Source organism: Gouania willdenowi, chromosome 8 (genome assembly GCF_900634775.1).
Source record: "Gouania willdenowi chromosome 8, fGouWil2.1, whole genome shotgun sequence".
NCBI lineage: Eukaryota > Metazoa > Chordata > Actinopteri > Blenniiformes > Gobiesocidae > Gouania > Gouania willdenowi.
The window spans coordinates 12,404,074-12,424,049 of record NC_041051.1 but is presented as its reverse complement, the minus strand read 5'-3'; the positions used below and the strand labels follow the sequence as shown (position 1 = coordinate 12,424,049).

Genomic DNA, 19,976 nt, shown 5'->3' with positions numbered 1-19,976 from the left:
TATGCGGTATGTTTGTGCGCTGTGTGTATGTTAGAGGGAAGATGAGGACGGTACGTGTTTGCATAAACATCTTTGTTTCAAGAAAGAAAAACTAGTTGTGTGTCCTTGTGTGTATCAGTATTTACGTGAAGGAAGGAAGCTCAGCAATCAGACTATTTTTAGCATTTACACTTTCCTTGTTACTTTCACTCCCCATGTTTATTTTTAGTAATAAATCTTATCACGGTTCCCTTGCATACAGTAAACATCTCATGTATAAACTTAAAAAGGAAGAAAATTAATTTTGCACAATTGGAACTTATTTTATTTTCCACAAAGGCGTCTGTATAAAATAAAAGGTTTGTCAAAATGTACAAATCTTTAAAATAAATAAATAATACCACCAATGAATTTAATTGAATTACATTAAATTCTCAGGTTCAAAGTATAGCTAAATTCATGAATTCTAAAACTGCATTCAATGCCATTTTGGCGCGATGCATTACGTTTAATCTGATTGGTTGGCTATGATGTGATGCATTTGACTGATGTCTGGTCATTTCACTTTTTTGTAGTTTTAAAATGTCCGTTGATCATATTGTGAATTGGGTGATGAAGATGTTTGCCCTGTAATCACATTGTAATTTCAGTTTAATTAAAACTATGAGATCCTTTAAGATGGCAGACAGAAAAAATTAGTCATTATTTTTCTCTCGGTTTATTTCTTTAAAGGGTCGACTTGCGCTGATGTCGTGCTAGTGCAGCGGAATGAGAAAACCACATGGTTAAACTTCTGATTTATTTCACCAGACTTGTCTTTCGCTGTGCACCAAGTATTGAAATGTCTAAACAACGCTCTTTGTTTTGTTCAGCTTAATGTCCTGATTTTCTAGTTGATAAAATGCCACTCTCATATTTGTCCTAGCATTACTTATGATGTTTTAAACACAAAACTACTAAGTACTAACAAATAACTACCACATCCTTTGATGGTTTTGTGCTGATGCAAATAAATGCAAATGTGGGAATGCAAATGAAAAGAAAAGAAGCAGGTGTTATGTGATCCTGATCACGTCTGCTAACAGAAGCCATGCAGGAACGGGCGTGATTAATGGCAGATTGCCTGGTAATACCATGTGCTGTGTGAGCACGGGGTCAATGAAACGTTCTTTTCATCAGATTGTGGTATGTAAATTATTCATTTTTAAATATAAAATGTTTTGTGATTAATTAAAATAATGCCGCAGAGCTTGAGCACAAAACACAAACAGAAAACTTGTTCTTGTTCTTCCACTGATATCAGTTTGCGTTGGGATGTTGAAAAAGGGTAAATGTCTGTGTATCATTTCAACTAAAACTGGTTCTCTAAGGATGTCGTACATTCTTACGCTGTTTACACTTTCTTCACTTTCTTTTTTACTCACTGTGAACAAACAGGCCAAACTACCGAGAAAGGAAGAAAACATACATTTTGACTGCCAACATTGTCCCATAATAATCTCTTGTTTTTACACCACAATCTTGCTCAATGCTCAATGCCTTCTATCTCGTGTTTGGGTAGTTCTTCCTGTACTATTCAGCCTGCTTTCTGCTGATTGCCAACACTAGCACTATGGTCAACACACACACACACACACATACACACACACACACACACACACACACACACACACACACACACACACACACACACACACACACACACACACACACCACACACCACACACACTGAGAAACAGAGACAGAGGATGTACTTCCTCTCTTGCTGTAGATCGTTACTGTGAGTAATATGTGTGTGCTTGTGCTTATGTGTGTTTGAGTGTGTATGACTGGCACAAGCCCAAGTGCAGGAGATCAAAAGGGAGGTTGGAGGGAGATTTAAGTTTTAATGATCACATGGGACGCACTGCAGCAGATGAAAGAAGTTGACAAACAGCCGACGACAGCAGCTGGCTCTGGCTGAATGTTCTCGGAACAATATTTTCCAGGGATGAGCGAGTACAGCATTATATCTGTATCTGTATAGACCCCTTAATGGCCCACGTCACGAGTGACGTAGCTGGAGGCAAAAGCAATTAACGCCGCTGGCTAAAGCATAGATGTATATAAACACTAGATGACGCAAGCGGGATTCGCCACGTTCTGACATTCTGACGCGCTCTACGGTAGCTGTTGGAAGGTGAGTGATCAGCTTAAACAAAAATACCCTTAACTCACTCAAATATTGACGGATTTACAAATGTTTGCCTTATTACAAACCTTATTATACGTAGGTATGACATAGGATGCTTCTACATGTTGAAATTGCCACTTGCCGTTTGAAAATTGGTTGAAAATTGAGTAAGTTAGGGTTATATAAATAGTACATGCACCATTGACATTGATGTAATGAGCGGGGCCAGCTGTCTGAGGTAAGATGGCCGCCACGTTGCTACGTCGCTCCCCATTGTCGAACAGCGCGGGTAAGTCAGCTAGTGTTTATATGGTGGTTTGCCTCCAGGTTAAGCCCCGCTCAACAAAATATGTCACAATGTTTACAAACAATCAAAGGGTCTATAGAGTCGCATTCTACCAAGCACCATGTACCCACGTTTACCAGAACTCTACTGGTTAATAACTTAGTACAAAAACCAAAGTAAAAACAAACCTGAAGCTGAAGAAACCCTAAACGTTAATGGAAAACACCCGCAAACCTGAGTGACTGTTGTGTGTGATCATATAAAGTGTCCTCGTCTTGTTAGCAGTCCATAACATGGGTAATTTCAATTCTGCAAGTAGGACACCAAAATTGACTCGAGTAATTTTGGGTGGAGCTCTGCACACCTCATTGTTTTCATTGTTTGCGACTCTAGACCTACAACAACAGACGTGAACTGATATCTGTTCTCGACTCCTCCCGTGAGGTGCTGTCATTACTGCTTGTGCGTGTTTGCTCTAATGTTTGCTGTGTGTGCGTGTGTGCGCGCGCGTGTGTGTGTGTAGTGGGGGCAGGGGGAATTGGACACTTACCACCTGGCTGAGAGGTTAAACCAGTTCCCTTTTGTACAGGTGTTTGAATATGAAAGCAGTATCAGGATGATGGGAATGTGTTTGTGCTCTGAGGATACTTTTACAATACCTTTGTGTATTAAAATCTTGACGCTGCAATGAACAAGAACCATGCAAAAGGCAAACACAGAGGATGAAACATAAAAAAAAGACAAAAATAATGAAATACACCAACACATAATTCCTTGTTTTTATTGGCTTTATTATCATGTAAGCCAGGGGAATTTACACTTTTACATCTTGGAAGTAAAACACCCGCCTGAGAGGATTATGTCCTTGTCTGAGCAATTTCATTTCTCTCAATGCAAGATTCTGTTCTTAGAAATGTGTTTTCTTCACAGATTCTCTTCATTCTCCTCAAGCATTGATTAACCCTTGTGTGTGAATGAATCATACCCTGTTGAGGGTCACAGGTGGCATTACTGGTCTCACTAAGGAGGCATAATTTGCAAATGTCACTCTTTCATTACATATTACACATTGCATCCTATGGTAAGTGTTGAAATGAAATCAAACCTAACATAGATTTTGGATTGTGGGAGGAAATCAGAGAAGCCAGAGGAAACCCAAGCAAGAACCTGTAAGTAGACATGGGGCAGCAAGGTTTAAACTATTGGCCTTTGGTTCGTTCCCGTATAAAAGTGCGTTCACACTTCAGCGACTATAGTTGCTTGAATTGCCCATGATGTGTCGCTTGAACATAGTTCAAGCGACATGGTTCATGCTTTGTTGTTTCATCGCTCCAGTGACGTTACGGCCGGGGGCAGCACTGAGAGGAGAGGACTGCACCGAGAGGGCTGTACACTTCTACGGCTACACTTCTACGGCGCTTATCAAAAACAGCACCACTTCTATTTACGGTTTAAATGCTCAACTTGTGGAGTTACCAAAGGATGAGTTCATTCAAAATATACTTGGAATGTAAAAGGCTTATTCAAGACGTATACTACTTTCATTTTGGCCCCAGTAAGTTGAAGAAGTGTATAATGCCCTCTCGCTGCAGTCCTCTCCTCTCAGTGCTGCCCCAAGTCTCACTGTTTTAATGCCCAAGTGTCTATTTTATTTCCTTTTAAATCATTAGATAATAGATTTCCTCTATTTTCCATCCAAATAACTTTTCTATAGTTCACTGACTACAGAACTGAACCACAAAAATCTAAAGCCAGCAAGCTAACCACACTCCCATTTTCACTTCCCTTTAGATACACAGATATTTAACCTAAATCTCTTAACGGTTTACATCACGCCACACCATATAGGAAATCAGAATGAATGCAGGAAATCTTGGGCTGCACAAGCTGTAACAATGCCCTTTTCTTCACCTCGTGCCTTTCCTGCTAATAGTCTCCATATGACAAGACAGAAGAATTGCACTTTATCACAATGGCCCATGTGGCAGAACGGAACAAATAATCTGACAGGCAGGACACGTTATGTAAGAATGTGTGGGCTCATGGGTCGACATTGCTGAGGTTTCACTACACTGTTATTTTTTCAATATTCACTTATTTTTGAGAGACTTGTGTCGATGAAAGAGTTTCTGTTGACTCAGCCCCAAAGCTGGCATACCTTTAATGATGGGTGTAGTGTTGTGTAAACAAATTATTTTTTTATAGTAATCTTAGTAGTGGGAAAGGCAATACTGCAAAGACACTAAAAGAAGAAAATTATAGTTGTAAAGAACATCATTTAATGCTTGAAATAAGTCTCTATGTAGAACATTCATGGATGTATCCCTTTTCTTAAAGTGATTGTGCCACCTCCACAACTTTGAATTTTCATAAAGCACATCATGTATATTTACCGATTTAACAGTAAAAATATTGTGTATCGTGTGCATTGTTATGTAAGCCAAATATTTTTGTCACAAATTCCATGGATGAGATATAGGATAAAAAGTGGAAGTGACGTCAAATCGTAACACTTGGTTTTCTTCACATGCATACAAGACACGGAAGAGTTTGACATTCCAACAGATTTCCGTACAAAAAAGGGAAAAAGATGCATTACTGGCAGGTTTACAAAACCTCAATGGATCAGGAAGTATACGTTATTCCCAACTGATCGTTGGTCTAGTCCAACCGGAAGCACTGTCCTTGTTGAGCAACTGTGGGTTGTTGAGTAAGTCCCTAAACCCCGAACAGCTCCCCAGGCGCCGCAAAATGGCTGCCAACTGTTCCCCAGTGATGGTTAGTGACTTTCTCCAGTGTGAGATCAAAAAAGTATATAAAAAAATTAAATTAAAATTAACTTTGTGTTATAAGTTTGCCTTTGTGTGATTGGAATCAGTTTATTCAAAATTATCTTATACAAACTGCAAATTATGGCATCAATACAATACAAACACGTTATGCACTGTATCGATTTTTGAATCGAGAATTGGTTCAAACCAGAATCGGAATCGAAGTGAATCGTGAGACACCCAAAGATTCACATCCCTACTCCAAAGGTGTCATAATTTAGCAAACAACACTTAATGACAGCCTTCATGATATGCTAATGACAGATAATGACGTTGAAATGTCAGCCTTGTGTATAAAACTTCAAATAAAGTGTTACCAATATTTCTTATCAAACTATTGTAAAGAATTTCAATAATCTTGATTTACTCAATTTTCCTTTGGGAATAATACAATATTTATCAATCCATTACACATAATAATAGCTGAAAAATATTTTAACATGGCATAAATGAAAGTTCACTTGGCTATGGCTATAAAATATTGCTAAAACTGTGTTTGAAGTGAACTCACAGGAACTTCTGTGTAGTCGCGTACAAAGGTCGAGTTAGTGTGAAGGACACACATGGCAGCAGCTGGTGGTGCTTTTCAAAAGTAGGGGAGAAGGGAGAAATGATAGCAAAGCAGAGGAAATGTTAAAGAGAGAGAGAAAACATATTCTGTGTTCTGAGATTGAGTATTGATGGCGTAAAAGAGATTTCGAACATTTTAGGAGCCCCTTAAACTGAAATAGCCTACTCTGTTGAGAGTGAAATTGTTTTGACAGAAATGTGTGTCTTTTAGGAAAATAGACAAACAGATTCTGAGCACAACCTGCTATTCATTATGACCATGTCAGGTCCCATCTTGTAGCACTCAACTTGAGCATTTTCTGTATTCCATTCATTCTTCCAGCTTTTCGTTTCTCCACTTTTTATCCATCTATATCCTTCCATTTCCTCTCTGCCTCACCACTGAACTTCCTTTGCCTTTTCTAGCATTCAGCCATGTTCACCAGCACGTACAGACAAAAAGTAAAAGTGCCTCCCCCCACCCTCTCTCTCTCTCTCTTTCTCACTCTCACACACACACACACACACTGTCTCTCTTACTAACACAAATTTACACAGACACACACACGCACACCATTCAGGCCATGACACACCCAGGCCCAGGTCTGGACCCCACCCACAGCTCCCAGTAGCCCAAGGACGTGCATTAATTCTGACTTCTCTTTTTTTTTGGGACACTTACTCGAACTCTGCCTGCTTCTTTGGAAGCTCTACAACACTTTAATTCTAACCCATTGAACCTTTTCTTTAAACAACAACAACAACTTTACAAGGTGACGATAATAGCTTTTACCATTTTCCTCCAACTTGGTAAGTCAGTATTTTTTTTAAAACTAGTCTTATTTTCTGATAAACTCTGGAAGGAATTCTTCCACACATAAGGACAAACTTATGTTCCTAAATACAATGTGTTTAGTTAGATTTAGAGAATGTTGTGGTCTTTATTTCTACATGTGGACCCATGCTGCTTTATGCTGTGTGTTCAGAGGGAAAGAAAGGGGCGTTGTCAGTCACCAGTTCATGCCTGTGTGATACTCATTCCAGTCTCGCAACTAGTTGTTGATAAAAACTTGTATTTATTTCACCAAAAAAAAAAAAGAAAGAAAGAAAGTGCCTTCATTTCCTGACTTCTGCAGCTAAATGTCACTGGGCATTTTAAAAATTAGGCCCTAAATGTAATGTGTTATGGATTTGTATAGTATAGTGCTCTTATTTTGAAAGTATTGCATTTTAGCAGTCTTCCGTTTGCAAAAGGTGTAGTTTCAATGTTTATTTTTTGTGTTTCTGCTTTTAGTTAAACTTGCAGTACTGTCAGATACGATTTATTTTCTCTTTTAGCGTCCTCTTGCGTTTAAAATAACTAAACGCCTTGGTGTGGATCATTTCAATACATATTCCAAATGGAGCCACTGAAATGAAAACTTTAAGAAAAAAAAAAAGCTTGAGGGAAAGCCAAAAAAAAAAAAAAAAAAAAAAAAACTCATGTAATGGAAATTAGTTGGAATGAAAAAAAAAATAAAAAAATAACCTCTATTCTGAGAGGTTATAAAACCTGCTTCACTTTTTCAAGTAGATGCAAACACTTGCAGGGTATTCACGTAAGCATTTAATTAAATATACTCTCATTAAATATACTGTAATTTTTTTTTTTAATCCAACTTTACACTCGTAAAAACTCATAAGAGGCTTTGAGCAAATTTGGGAAGAATAAATAATAATAATAATAATATGTCAAGTATTACTTAAGTCAAATGCTTGTTTCAACTTCAAAGTATTCCCTCGTTCCTAGTAAGAAGAACAGGAAAGTTGAGGGATATTTGATAGCTGTGGGTAGAGATCCAAAAACAAGCATGAACAAAAGATGAAACAGACTGTAATGAGGAGGCCTGGAAGTCATTACTCAGCACTCTCACATTAGGGATGTGTGAGAAAACACACCTAAGAGTGTCTTAGGCGATCTTTGAAAAGACAAGGAAAACAGTGCAGTGTATGTTTATCTGTATTTGTGTCTCCTCTCTAAATTTGAGATAAACAGGGGGTCAAAAGAACAAAAAGTATCCTCAGAGCTTTTTTTTTATCTAAAAAATATTTTCAATTAATTTCCATTTGAGCTAATGGGATCTTTATATGTGAACAGCTTACCATTTCCAACTGTCAGGTTTTCATGTGAATCTTAAAAGTGGTTCGGCTTTTGTTTTTGTAATTTTGGGACAAACACACATCATTTATATGCAAATGTCTGCATGATAATTCTGTTTAACGTGTAAATATTTTTCAACATTCTTCCAACCCCCATCGTCATTTACTGATGATATTTGTTGCTAATGATTATCAATGATGATGAAGATCAGACATGGGCAACTGATTTTGTGTGGGCCCCAAAATAATGCATTTTTAATTAAAAAAGTTTACATAACACGTGACAGAAAAACGCAAAAATAAGATGAAAACCACAGTACACGCAACAACAAAATTCACAACATTACTTTAAAAACACAAAGTAACCATAAAAACATACAAAATGATTTAATAAGCTCCCCAAATTACTCAAATAATACACAAAAAGACAACACAAATACACCAAATACTAAGAAAGAACACAAAATAGTTAAAAAACACAATTAATGATTAAAAATACTAGGAAAGACTCCAAAAAACATACAATAAATGACATGTAAAATGTATAAAAACCTTCTTTCTTTCCTGTATTATTGCTCGGATGGGTCATTATTCTAAATGCTGACATGAATGTTGATAATGTGGCCCCCACTGTGACAAAAGTTTCCCCATCTCTGATATACACTCTTAAATCTGGTTTTTCATCAGCCTCAAGGGCATTGCTGAGAAATATTGTTCCAACCTATGCAAGGCAAATTTATTTGTACAGCGCATTTCATACACAAGGCAACTCAATGTGCTTTACATGATCTAAACATGCAACAGAAAACATTCAACATAATAAAAAAACTAGAAGAATATTAAAATCAGCAGTAAAACATTTAAAATCAGCAACAAACACATTACATCAACAACTGTATGTCAGTATTTCATCTTGTTTTCCACGACTAACCAACGGTCCAGGTTGCCACTCCTTACCACAACAACATGCCAATGCCTGATTTACATCTGTACGTTAAATAGGTAAAAAGCCTGCACCTGGGTGAGACTGTCTACAGATTCCAGAAGGATTATTTCTTAGCTTTTGTCATGACCCACTGATGGACTTGCTCCGCATCAACAACAGCTGACATATGAGACTGATTATCTTCTACGCTCATTGTTTTTTCTTGGAATTTGTAAAACTGTGGCCTCACTTTTCTCTTCTGGAAGGCGTTGCATCCAGGCCTTATTCTTTGTGACCTTCTGAATCAAAGTTGAATGTGGTGTTAAGTCAGAAAGTGGCTGCATACCTTAGTTAGAACACGTGGTTGGTTGTATCACTGTTGTCGTCTTGTTATCTGAAAACAGTCTGGCTATTCTGTGACCTCTGGAATCAACAAGGCACTTTGTCCCAGTTTCCTATTTTTTTTTATTTTTTTCTCCAACCTATTCTCTTTAACTGTTATGCAGACAATTCCAAGTAGATCAGCATTTTTAACAACTATGTTTTCCATCATTCTGATGATCAGTTTAAGCTTCTTACACTGAGTTACTGCCACATGTATTGTATTTTAAGAAGTGGTTGATGGGTGTGAATACATTAGTATATATATATATACAGTATATTCTATTTACGTTATTACATTTAGTCACAAAACATTAGATATTGTGACATGATAACTAAAGCAGGACCTGGGCATTGCAGAAGTATTTCAAAGGTTACAACTTAGGTGAAAAAATGAACTTTGTATACTTTTTTTGTTTAACCAAAGGCTTCACTTTAAGAAATATGTGGCCTTTAGTGTTTTCTCTCTAAATAAGCCATTGTACAGTTGTGAGTGATGTGAACACGGTTACACTATGTTCTGTTTAAGTCAAAGCAATGCCATTGGTACTTATTTGTGTAAGTAAATTATTCAATGTTAAGGTGAGGGGATGTCGACCCAAATGCAGAAACAAATGGAGGCAGCAGGTCAGGGAGAACATCGGTGATTGTAAGTCCAGTCCATTTTTAATGACTAAACCAAAAAGCCAAAGGTGGCACAAAGAAACCAGGGCACAGGGAATAAAACACAGCAGGACACGAGGAGGGTAACACTGACGATTGGGAACGGGCCACATCTGTGTGGAAAACATGATGCAGTTAATGGCTCACAACCCAAACACACTGACGTCACTGGGAGATGGAGACACGAGCAGGAAGACCTGGAAACACAAAGACAAGAGTTAACACAAGAAACCAGACTCCAAAACAGAATAAACTAGAAAAGCAGTCGGAGAGCGCAAACCTCCGCCGAGCAGCTCATTTCCACCCATATTGTGATTTCCATTGTACTGTTGTAGTACTACATTGATTTTATATACACTATTTGATTCATTAAGAATCAAAAGATACTTTTAGCATTTAAAATAACAATGATATTATTGTCAAATAGTTATTAATATATTGCAGTTATACTTTTGTTCTTGTTTTTCTAATTGGAACACTGATGACATCATCAGCAAAGCGTGTTCTGAGAAAACCAAGAAGTTCCATAGTGTGGATGGGAAAATCATTGGGATATATATATATATATATATATATATATATATATATATATATATATATATATATATATATATGTTCTTTTGGTAGCCAGTACATCACCTGTTCCTTGTCCCATCTATCAACTTTTCAAGTTATCTTGCTAACACACACACGCACGCACGCATGCACGCACACACACACACACACACACACACACACACACATACACAGTCTCTGAATTGCCCGTAGGAGTGAATGGGAGTGTGAGTGGTTGTCTGTCTGTCTGTGTGTTGCCCTGCGATGGACTGGCGCCCTGTCAAGGGTTTAACCCCCGCCTAACGCCCAGTGTGAGCCGGAGATAGGCACCGGCAGACCCCCGCGACCCTGAAATAGAACAAAGCGGGTTTGAAAATGGATATATGAATAGATATATAGTACAGTAGTTCCTAGTGAGATCCTATAAGTCAATAAATTGGTTGCATCTTATTTTCTTAATGCTTGGAAGGGTTGTACCAATAACATTTTTATTTTTACTTTTTAGTGATTAAAAATATATAGACTCAATTGGAGGCCTTGTTGTTTTACTTGTGAAAGGAGAAGGAGGGAAATGAGAGATAGGGAGAGAGGGTGTGTGCATTTGTGTGTGTGTGTGTGAGAGAGAGAGAGAGAGAGAGAGAGGAAGTAAGATTCAGAGGCCACAATGTGGCTTTGTGTTTTATGAAAAGGATATAAAAAGAACATTAAAAGTCAGCATTTTCCACCAGCAAAGAGTATCAGACCACACACACTCGCACGCGCACCCACACGACACACACACACACACACACATGCATACACTCACACCTATGCACACACTTTTGCTCTCCCACTCTCACAAGTGAAGTTCCCCATGCAGTCTCCCATTAAAGGGCTTAATGCAGGAGGGTAAATGGTGTTTTTTATGTGCGTTTGTGGTGTCTGCGTCAAGAGAATCGGTTGCTAGATTTATACTCTGTTGTGTTGCTTTGTGTTTGGCTCCACATGAGCCACAGTTTACATCATTTAAACAGAATGACGACAGGTCAGGTCAGGATAAACACAACTTGGGACAATATGTTTGCAGTGGAGTGCTGTCCTCTCCTAATGCTGCTGCTGCAGCATTTTTAAGCTTTCTTCCCCCTCCCTCTCTCTGTTAGTCATTTTAATTTTTTCATTGAGAGATGATCTGTGGTATTTGGGTTGAGTGTTTATGAGGCGCCATTTGTAAAGTTGCGGATGCTAAAATAAACAGCAACTTTTGTCAATATTTAACAACAAAACCACATTTAAAAATTGTATATGAATTTTTTTACGTTACTTTCGACCAGATTTGTGATTTTTTTTTCTTGTGAAAATATAATGTCAATGTTGAATCTAAATGCCAAATGTAAAACTAAATATTTAGCTAATATGAAAATTCAATTAAATCAGCTTTTATATTGGTACTTTCGGTGAATTTGCATATTAGCGAAATATTTAGTTTCACCCATGACATTTATATTTAGATTTAACATTTATATTTAGATTTAACATTTGTATTTAGATTTAACATTTGTATTTAGATTTAACATTTGTATTTAGATTTAACATTTACATTTACATTTAGATTTAACACTGACATTATATTTTTTACAAGAAAAAAGATCACAAATTTCACAAATATTGCTGTAAATCTGGTCAAAAGTAGCATAAAAGAATTCACAAATGTTTTTTAAATGTGGTTTGTTGCTAAATGTTGCATGCGCAACTTTACAATCGGCCCCTCGTAATCGATTTAAACCATTTCAAAAAGCCAAAGGAACACAAACGGGACAAAACTATCAGCACATGGTTCAGCAACTTCATGTTTGCTCATGAAACCACAATAGCGAGCAAACCCAAGCCAAAAAGAATATGTACGTTTAAAATGAGTCTTTAGATTAATTGCACAAAGGTCTTTTATTTTTCTTTGAGATGCTTGGTACCCTGTAGCTTTGTGGTTTCACATGCTTATCATCAAAACACATGCACTTTATGCGTTATCCTCTCCCTATTTCCCTCCAATGGCTCCTTTTCCTTATCTTCTGTCTCCTCCCTCTTCCTTTTGTTTTTCCAGCCAATTTGAAGACAATATGGTGTCTGGCCAAAGAAGATCTACTAGTGTATGTTGCCATTAGAAGAGTGACCAAAAGTATGTTGGCCAAATTGAAATCAGGTGTTGAAAAGAACAGAAGCTTCTGTCCATTTGATAAAAGCATATTATCATATTTTGACTGAGGTGTCAATAAAACGTACTCTTTATCGGCAAACGTTCAGACAAATTCTTCACAAAACTGCAGATTCTGCTAATAATGTGCAAAACCTTGTGCCACTAATTGTTTTGATGGAGTTTTTTCCCCCTAATACTAAATGTTTATAGTAGCTATATATGGCACATGCAGTTCTGAATTTATGACACTTTTTTAAAGAAGAAAAACTCATTAACTTTCTGTGCTTGATGAGCATTTAAACCCCTGATGCATGAACTGCACAGGTCAATTTTACTATTTGCCAGAGATGGCAAAAAGTACTAGTCTTCAGTCCTCAAGTAAAAGTATATATACTTTAATAAAAAAAATGACTCTGGTAGAAGTATTGAAGTTGCTCCCTTACTTGAGTAAAAGTAAAAAAGTACATACTTATGTTAAAAAAGTAAAAAGTAAACCAGCAAATTCCATGTATTGAATTTTTTAAGAACTTATAAAATACTGGTACATGGAAACAAGTTAAATCTGTTAACTTTGAACACCTGGAGAATGTAGCACTTTACTATTACTAAATAACATCTTTAAATAAAATGTGTCAAGAAAAAAAAAAAGTGCAAATGTTCAAGAAAATCCAAGAGCAGCTTTAACTTTTTAAGAACATGTAGAAAACTGGTACATGGAAATTCATTTAATCTGTTCCCCTTTATGATCACCTGGAGAATTTAGCACTCATTAGAGATAACATTTGTAAATAAAATGTTTCAAGAAAAGAAAAATGCAAATGCTAAATTAAACCCAAAGTAGCTTTGAGTTTAACATTTTTAAAAACTTGAACATGTCAATCATAAAACTAAGGAACCTGTCAAACAAAAAAAGCTCATACCAAAATTTTTAATTTAGCTTTCTGGAATGGAGATGTGCCCTTTATGGTCTGAAAATTAGTCCCAGTTTTGCGGATGTTGATTTGCGTCTTTTTATGTCGTGATGTCATCTTCGAAGGTCTTAAAGTAACAAGCTCATTTTTAAAAGAAAGTGTCTATTCTTACGGTTGCCGTACGAACAACCCCCTGTGCTATTCGTACGGTTAACGAAGTACAAGCACGTAGCGTCTTAGGGTTAGGTTTAGGGTTAGGGTTAGGTTTAGTAAGGGTTAAGGGTGGGTTATAACCCAATATTGCAACAATTTTTAGGGATAGGGTAAGGGTTAGGGTAAGGGTTAGGGTAAGTGTTAGGTTAAGGGTTAAGGTATGGGTTAGGGTTAGGGTTAGGGTAAGTGTTAGGGTAAGGGTTTTGTTTAAGGTAAGGTTTAGTCTTAGTCTCACAACCTAAACTGGCCAAATAGGGGCGGATAGAACGCCGGTATATTGATACGGCAACCGTACGGATAGCGACTGCCTTTTAAAAATGTAAGGTGTAGAAAGTACAGATATTTGTTTAAAAAAGTAAGGTGCAAGAGTTAAAAGTCACCAAAAAATAAATACTTACAGATACCAGAATAAACTACTTAAGTACAGCAAAGTATTTGTACTTTGTTACTTGCTATTTGCTATTTGCCCCTTCAAAGGTGCCCCTTCCTGTACATCAGACAGGGCGGGGCTAATCCATCACACCCCATATCCACGTCTACATGCAAAAAAAAAAAAAAACGTGGTCTGCTTCCTGTTGGCTGTGAAAGTTTGTTTTTACTGTGACTCCATGTTGGCGCAGAGGGCTAATTCCTCTGCTGTCTGGCAGTGTGTGTGTGTGTGTGTGTGTTCTCTCAAATGTGTCTGCCTCTAAACTATTACAGGGATGTGGTTTTAGAAATCAAAATCATATGTTTGGTTTGTGTGAGCATTCTTTTGTGTGTAGACATTTGTGCGCCATCCTCTTTGTAGTTACTCATCTGTATTCTAATGTGTGAGGCTGGATTAAAAGTGGAAATGCTGATCTTTGGGATTTTAGAGATGTTATCATCTCCTTTCATTCCTGTCACACACAAAAAAAGAAATGCTAAACCCTTTTAAGCTGCAGTATAATACTGTTTGATGCTGGAATATTGAACCTGAAAGATGCTGACACAAGCACACTAAATACTGGTTTTAAACAACAATGATGCTCCTGAGTTGTCCTTTTAAAAAGAGGATTTATTTGATTTAATCTAAATTCTATAGGTCAAATCTTTATTTCAAGGGTGTTTATTGTAATTTCAGCACAAAAACACAAGAATAAAAACACAAACAAGGAGGAAATTGAGTAAAAAAAGCAAAACATTCAATCATTGCACTGAGAGAGAATGCACACATAAAGTGAAGGTCTCCAATGAATAAATCTTAAGTAGCAGTTCTGTCTTAAAAACCTACAGATACCTGTTTTGACCATCAACACTTTTTCTGAGGCCACATATTGTTAGAAGTGAAGTTTTTGTCACAAAGCAGAAGGTTGATGTGTCATAGTTTTATGATGCTCTAGGTTTTTGTACACATGAAATAATCTAACCTTATGATTATAATGCCGTTATTAATGGATGATGATCTATTCTTACTTTTTAAAAATGTTTTTCTATTATCAGTTGATTGTTCTGCATCTTCAACACTTAAGCGTATACATTTGTTTCATCCATTGCAAGACTAAAGAGATTATTTATAGCAGTAATTCCCAAAGTTTTTCTGTTTTGCCCCCCTTTGAAAAAAAAGGAAACATTTTGAGGCCACAACAAAATGTCAACAAAATTAGTATAACAAATGTAACCTTTACTGAAAAAAGTAAAATTGGTGACATATTTTTCTTCAAACTCATAAAGCATAATATGTGAAACAGTAATATTACAGTTCTTTGAGTGCAAATAATATTCTTTTTTCTATCTGTTCTTCTCACCCACCCCCAATGTGCTTTTTTTTAATTTATTTATTTTTTTAATTTATTTTATTTTATTTTTTGTAATTACCAGCAAGGGGAAAGAAACAGTATTTAGTTCAGTGGTACCTAACTTATTTTGGATAGTGACCCTATTTTGATATTAAGAATTTCTGGTGACTCCAAAGACATTTTTTTTCTAGAATACATTTTTGATCATATATTTTTTACTCCATTTTAGTTGAACTACATATATATTTCACAAAGTGAAGGTAGAAAAATATAGTTTTTTAAGATCGGGTGTTGTTTTTTTTTTTTTTTTTTTAAAGAACAATAATTAAAAAAATTCAAAAATAAATTAAAATTTTTCAGATATTTCAGGCATCTCCACATGGGGTCCTGACCCTAAGATTGAAAAACACTGATTTAGTGGCTCCAGAATAGATTTATTTCTAGAGTTTTTTATCATTACATCTCACTCCTGGGGTGGGACCTAGACTGTCACTTGTTTTTGTTAATTTTCCACTCTCTCGCTCTCTCTCTCTCTCAAGGACCCAATGTAGTGCCATCGCGTACCCCGATTTGAGAAACACTAGTTGGAAAGACATCTTCTATATTCATTACCAAAAAGAGAGCAGGATTATATATGAATGACAAATTTGTGCAGGAAAACTATTGAATTAGCATTTTTCCTCATAAACACTTGATGCTATTAGGTCAAATTTACCTTTGCACCCAGGATTATCAATTAGGTATGATCAAGTGTTATATTGAGGAGTCCAGCATTATCCTATTAGCTATTCCTGCTGAAGATAATGGACCTGATAAGATTAAAAACTTGCGTGCTGCTAAACTGTGTGTTCTTTTGTCCTCCCCACAGATTCTTTCCATGTTTAAGATCAACTCTGCACCAGTTGCTACTAACCACATCTGTCTGACATCCATTTCAAAGACAAACACAACTGTGCACACCTGAGTTTAAGAATCACGCAGAGGAATAAACATCAAGAGCAGCCATGCTGATCGTCTTAGCATTTATCATCCTCTTTCATCTAGCTACAGCCATTCTTCTCTTTGTTTCCACCATTCACAATGTAAGTTAAGAAGAAGACAGGCTGTTGGACGCAGGGGACAGTTTGTTTAACCATGTTTTTTTATTCTGTTGCAGGCATGGTGGGTGGTTTCACCAACCGGGCGTGAAGTCATCTACACCGACCTGTGGTACTCTTGTAACTCCACCTGCTATCCTGTTGTCAACAGCCACAGCAGTGATGCAGGTAACCCTGTGGGACTGCGTGCCTTGTGTTGTAGCTATGTGATATTTCAGTGTAGTTACACTTGACATCTGCTGTCTTCTCAGGTTATCTGCAAGCAGTCCAGGCTTCTATGGTCCTGGCCACCATTTTATGCTGCATTAGCTTATTCGTGTTCATCCTTCAACTCTTCAGGATCAAACAGGGAGAACGATTTATCTTCACGGCTATCATCCAACTATTAGGCTGTACGTAGGATGCACACATTTCTCACTTAACACCTCACTTTTTTTCCACACGATTTTCTTTAACAACATTTTGCATTTCAACTTTGTGCACGGAACTACCAATATTCCAAATGTCCATTCAGTCACTTCATAATTTATATTGTCAATTAAGTATGGCGCCACATTAGTTTAAAAAAGCCACACGTATACGCGCGCCTTCACTTTCTGCGCGCTCTCGGTATCTCCCTGCGAGCTGCACATCACTTTCTGCTCACTCAAATGTGAATTCAGTGACTGCTCTCGTGCATCGTTACTTTCTGCGCGCTCTTGGTAACTTCTAACCCTGCCTGCAAGATGGATTCTCCTGGTGTTCACAAACACTAGAATCCATCTTGTACTGTTCCCGCCTTTGCCTTTCAAATACGAACCGAAACGGTTAGAACCAATCATGAGGCAGTGTTGTGCTTTAGAGTGGGCAATCCGGGTGTGAAGAAGGCAGAACCACCGAAGCAAAACTGATGCATACTCAGTTGCGGGGAGAGGAACTAGCTGGGTTACCGCTATTAGCATAGCTCTGAATCAAAATAGAAAGATGTCGATGCAGGAGGATTGTTAACGTGCCCTTAACTCTCATACTCGTGTTGCAAAAACAGGCAAAAATTACTCAACGGTATAATGACCGCAGCATTACTATCCCAAAAGAAAGTTTTCACCAGCGGAGCCTTGTTGTTGTTGTTGCAGCGTCTCTGCAGCACATGCAGATGACCACATCATTATTTGTTACGGTGTGATTGGCTAAAACAAATCATGGTGGACAGGCGCTTCGCCCAATCAGCTTTAAGCATTCTGTTCATGTCCCTCCCTGGTTCTGAAAGGATTCACCAGACACAGACCCAGATGGATGTGCAGAACTCGAGTTAGAGGGAGGGGCTACACATCAATCTGGCTCTTGCCAGGTTAGGCACACTCAACTTTACTTTCTACTCGCTCAAATGTATTGAAGAGGGTGGGCCCCCTATGTCAAAAGGCGGGGCCAATAGACGGTCGCTGCTACTCCTCTTCTTTTTGATTGGTCAACTTAAATGCCAACATCAGAGCCTTATACTCAATATCTGTCTCTTCTTTAGTTTACCTCTTTTTCCTCGGACATCTTTTATACATCCAAAGTTGCCGTAAGGATGACCCCGCCAAACACTGCCTCTGATTGGCTCTGGCTTGGAGAATGTTGCCGTTTAAGTTGACGATTAACATAATTAACTTATCCTTATTTAATCGATCATGTGCATTATGGGGGGTTTATGGGGATTTCTATAAACATTCTTATTAAGAGGTGAAATATAATTTGCAGTGTGCTGTGTGTTTTTTAACACCGTGCTCTTCTGTGCCCCTCACAGCTCTATGTGTGATGATTGCTGCATCCATCTACACCGCAGAAAGAGAGACCTTTCAGGTCCCAAGTCTGCATGAAGGTTCCTATGGCTCCTCCTTCATTTTGGCCTGGATTAGCTTCCCTATGACTCTAATCAGTGGCGTCATGTACTTTATACTCAGGAAAAGGAAGTAGATGAAATTGGATTGATTTGCTATTGAAATCTAGGAATTCAAAATTGGACACATACGTAGAGCAACTTTGTACCTTTACAAACATGCTTTCGTAATAATCTGAAAGATTGGTGCTTTGGAATTGAAGTTATGTTTAAAAAAATTAAACAATAGAAAAATTCCTGCTTTTAAACATTCCATTTGAATCCCACTAACACACACATATAATTGGTTGGTTGTATTCTTCTTTATCTTGACTGATTGATCCCACTCTGAGAGAGTGTCCACATACGAAAATGGTAGTAAACATTTCAATATAAACCTAATCTGAAAAGAAGAAGAATACTCGGCCATATTGACATAGTTAATTAAAGAATGTATTAATTATTTGTAAAAAATGATCTAACTTTCTGGAATTATGAGCATAGTTTCTCACAAGTTGGACATATTACCCAGTCAAACCATCAACACTCCTTGCTTTGCTTTATTGAGAACAGGCATACCTTACCAGTGTCATTAACCCTTTGCATAAAAGTACTTGAGTTCTGCCTTGACACCACAGTCACACGTTGGCAGATTTCCATCCTAACCTCTCACAAACGGAACTTTTTTACAGTGAGTATTGCATCAAGCAGAACACCTGGACAGAAAAACAGTCAATATATTTTGGTACAACAGCTTAGCTAATTTTGTACATTTTTGCTGCATATGTGTATTTTAGATGAGACTTTATCCATAAAATTACATCGAGAGAAAAGAAACAACATCATTAGGTGTCCTCTGTAATTCATAGCATAGATTTGATCTATTGGCATTGAAGTTCAAACTAGTCATAGTGACTTTTTCTTTAATTTGTGTGTGTGGTATTTACCTGAGATGTGTTTTATGGTGAGATGTTAACAATGATGTGCTGTGATATTTGGGAATGAAAACAACACGAAAACAACACAAAAAGAGCTTTAATGGAGAATTAGCATTTTTTTGTAATTACAAAGCATTTCCACAATAAAAAAAGCAAGTTATTTATTATTTACCACTGTTTTCACTGTGTATCATGTGACTGAACATGCATGAAGTAATTGCTTTTTGCCATTTCTTCTTTTTCTGTGGTCCATTCCTGAACATTTCTAACATACATATCACATGCTTGTTTGCTCTGCATCTGATAACAATAAATTTGTTACTGTAATACATATTTGGTCTATTTTTTACCCCATGCTTACAGAAGGTTATTCAATTCAATTCAACTTTATTTGTATAAAATACAATTCATAATAAGAAAGAGAAAACCCAACAAGATCCACATGAAGCATTTAGTGACAGTGGGGAGAAACAACTCCCTTTTAACAGGAAGAAATCTCCAGCAGAACCAGGTGCAGAGGTGGCAGCCATCTGCCTCGACTAGTTGTGGTTAGTGGACAGAAGGACCAA

The 19,976-nt window shown here is 37.2% G+C and overlaps 1 protein-coding gene across 2 annotated transcripts; it reads left to right on the top strand.

Moving 5' to 3' along the window:
• The first annotated feature begins 1,060 nt into the window (after nt 1–1,060).
• Nucleotides 1,061–19,734, top strand: emp2 (epithelial membrane protein 2). 2 transcript variants are annotated; one of them, XM_028455155.1, is made up of 5 exons: nt 1,061–1,164; nt 16,404–16,617; nt 16,692–16,800; nt 16,884–17,024; nt 18,398–19,734. In XM_028455155.1, exons 2-5 carry the CDS (start codon nt 16,540–16,542, stop codon nt 18,565–18,567), a joined length of 498 nt encoding a protein of 165 aa, XP_028310956.1. In that variant the 5' UTR covers nt 1,061–1,164; nt 16,404–16,539; the 3' UTR covers nt 18,568–19,734. The 2 variants fall into 2 exon arrangements, with proteins under 2 accessions (XP_028310956.1, XP_028310955.1); XM_028455154.1 differs by lacking the exon at nt 1,061–1,164 and adding an exon at nt 6,338–6,628.
• Nucleotides 19,735–19,976: the final 242 nt, after the last annotated feature.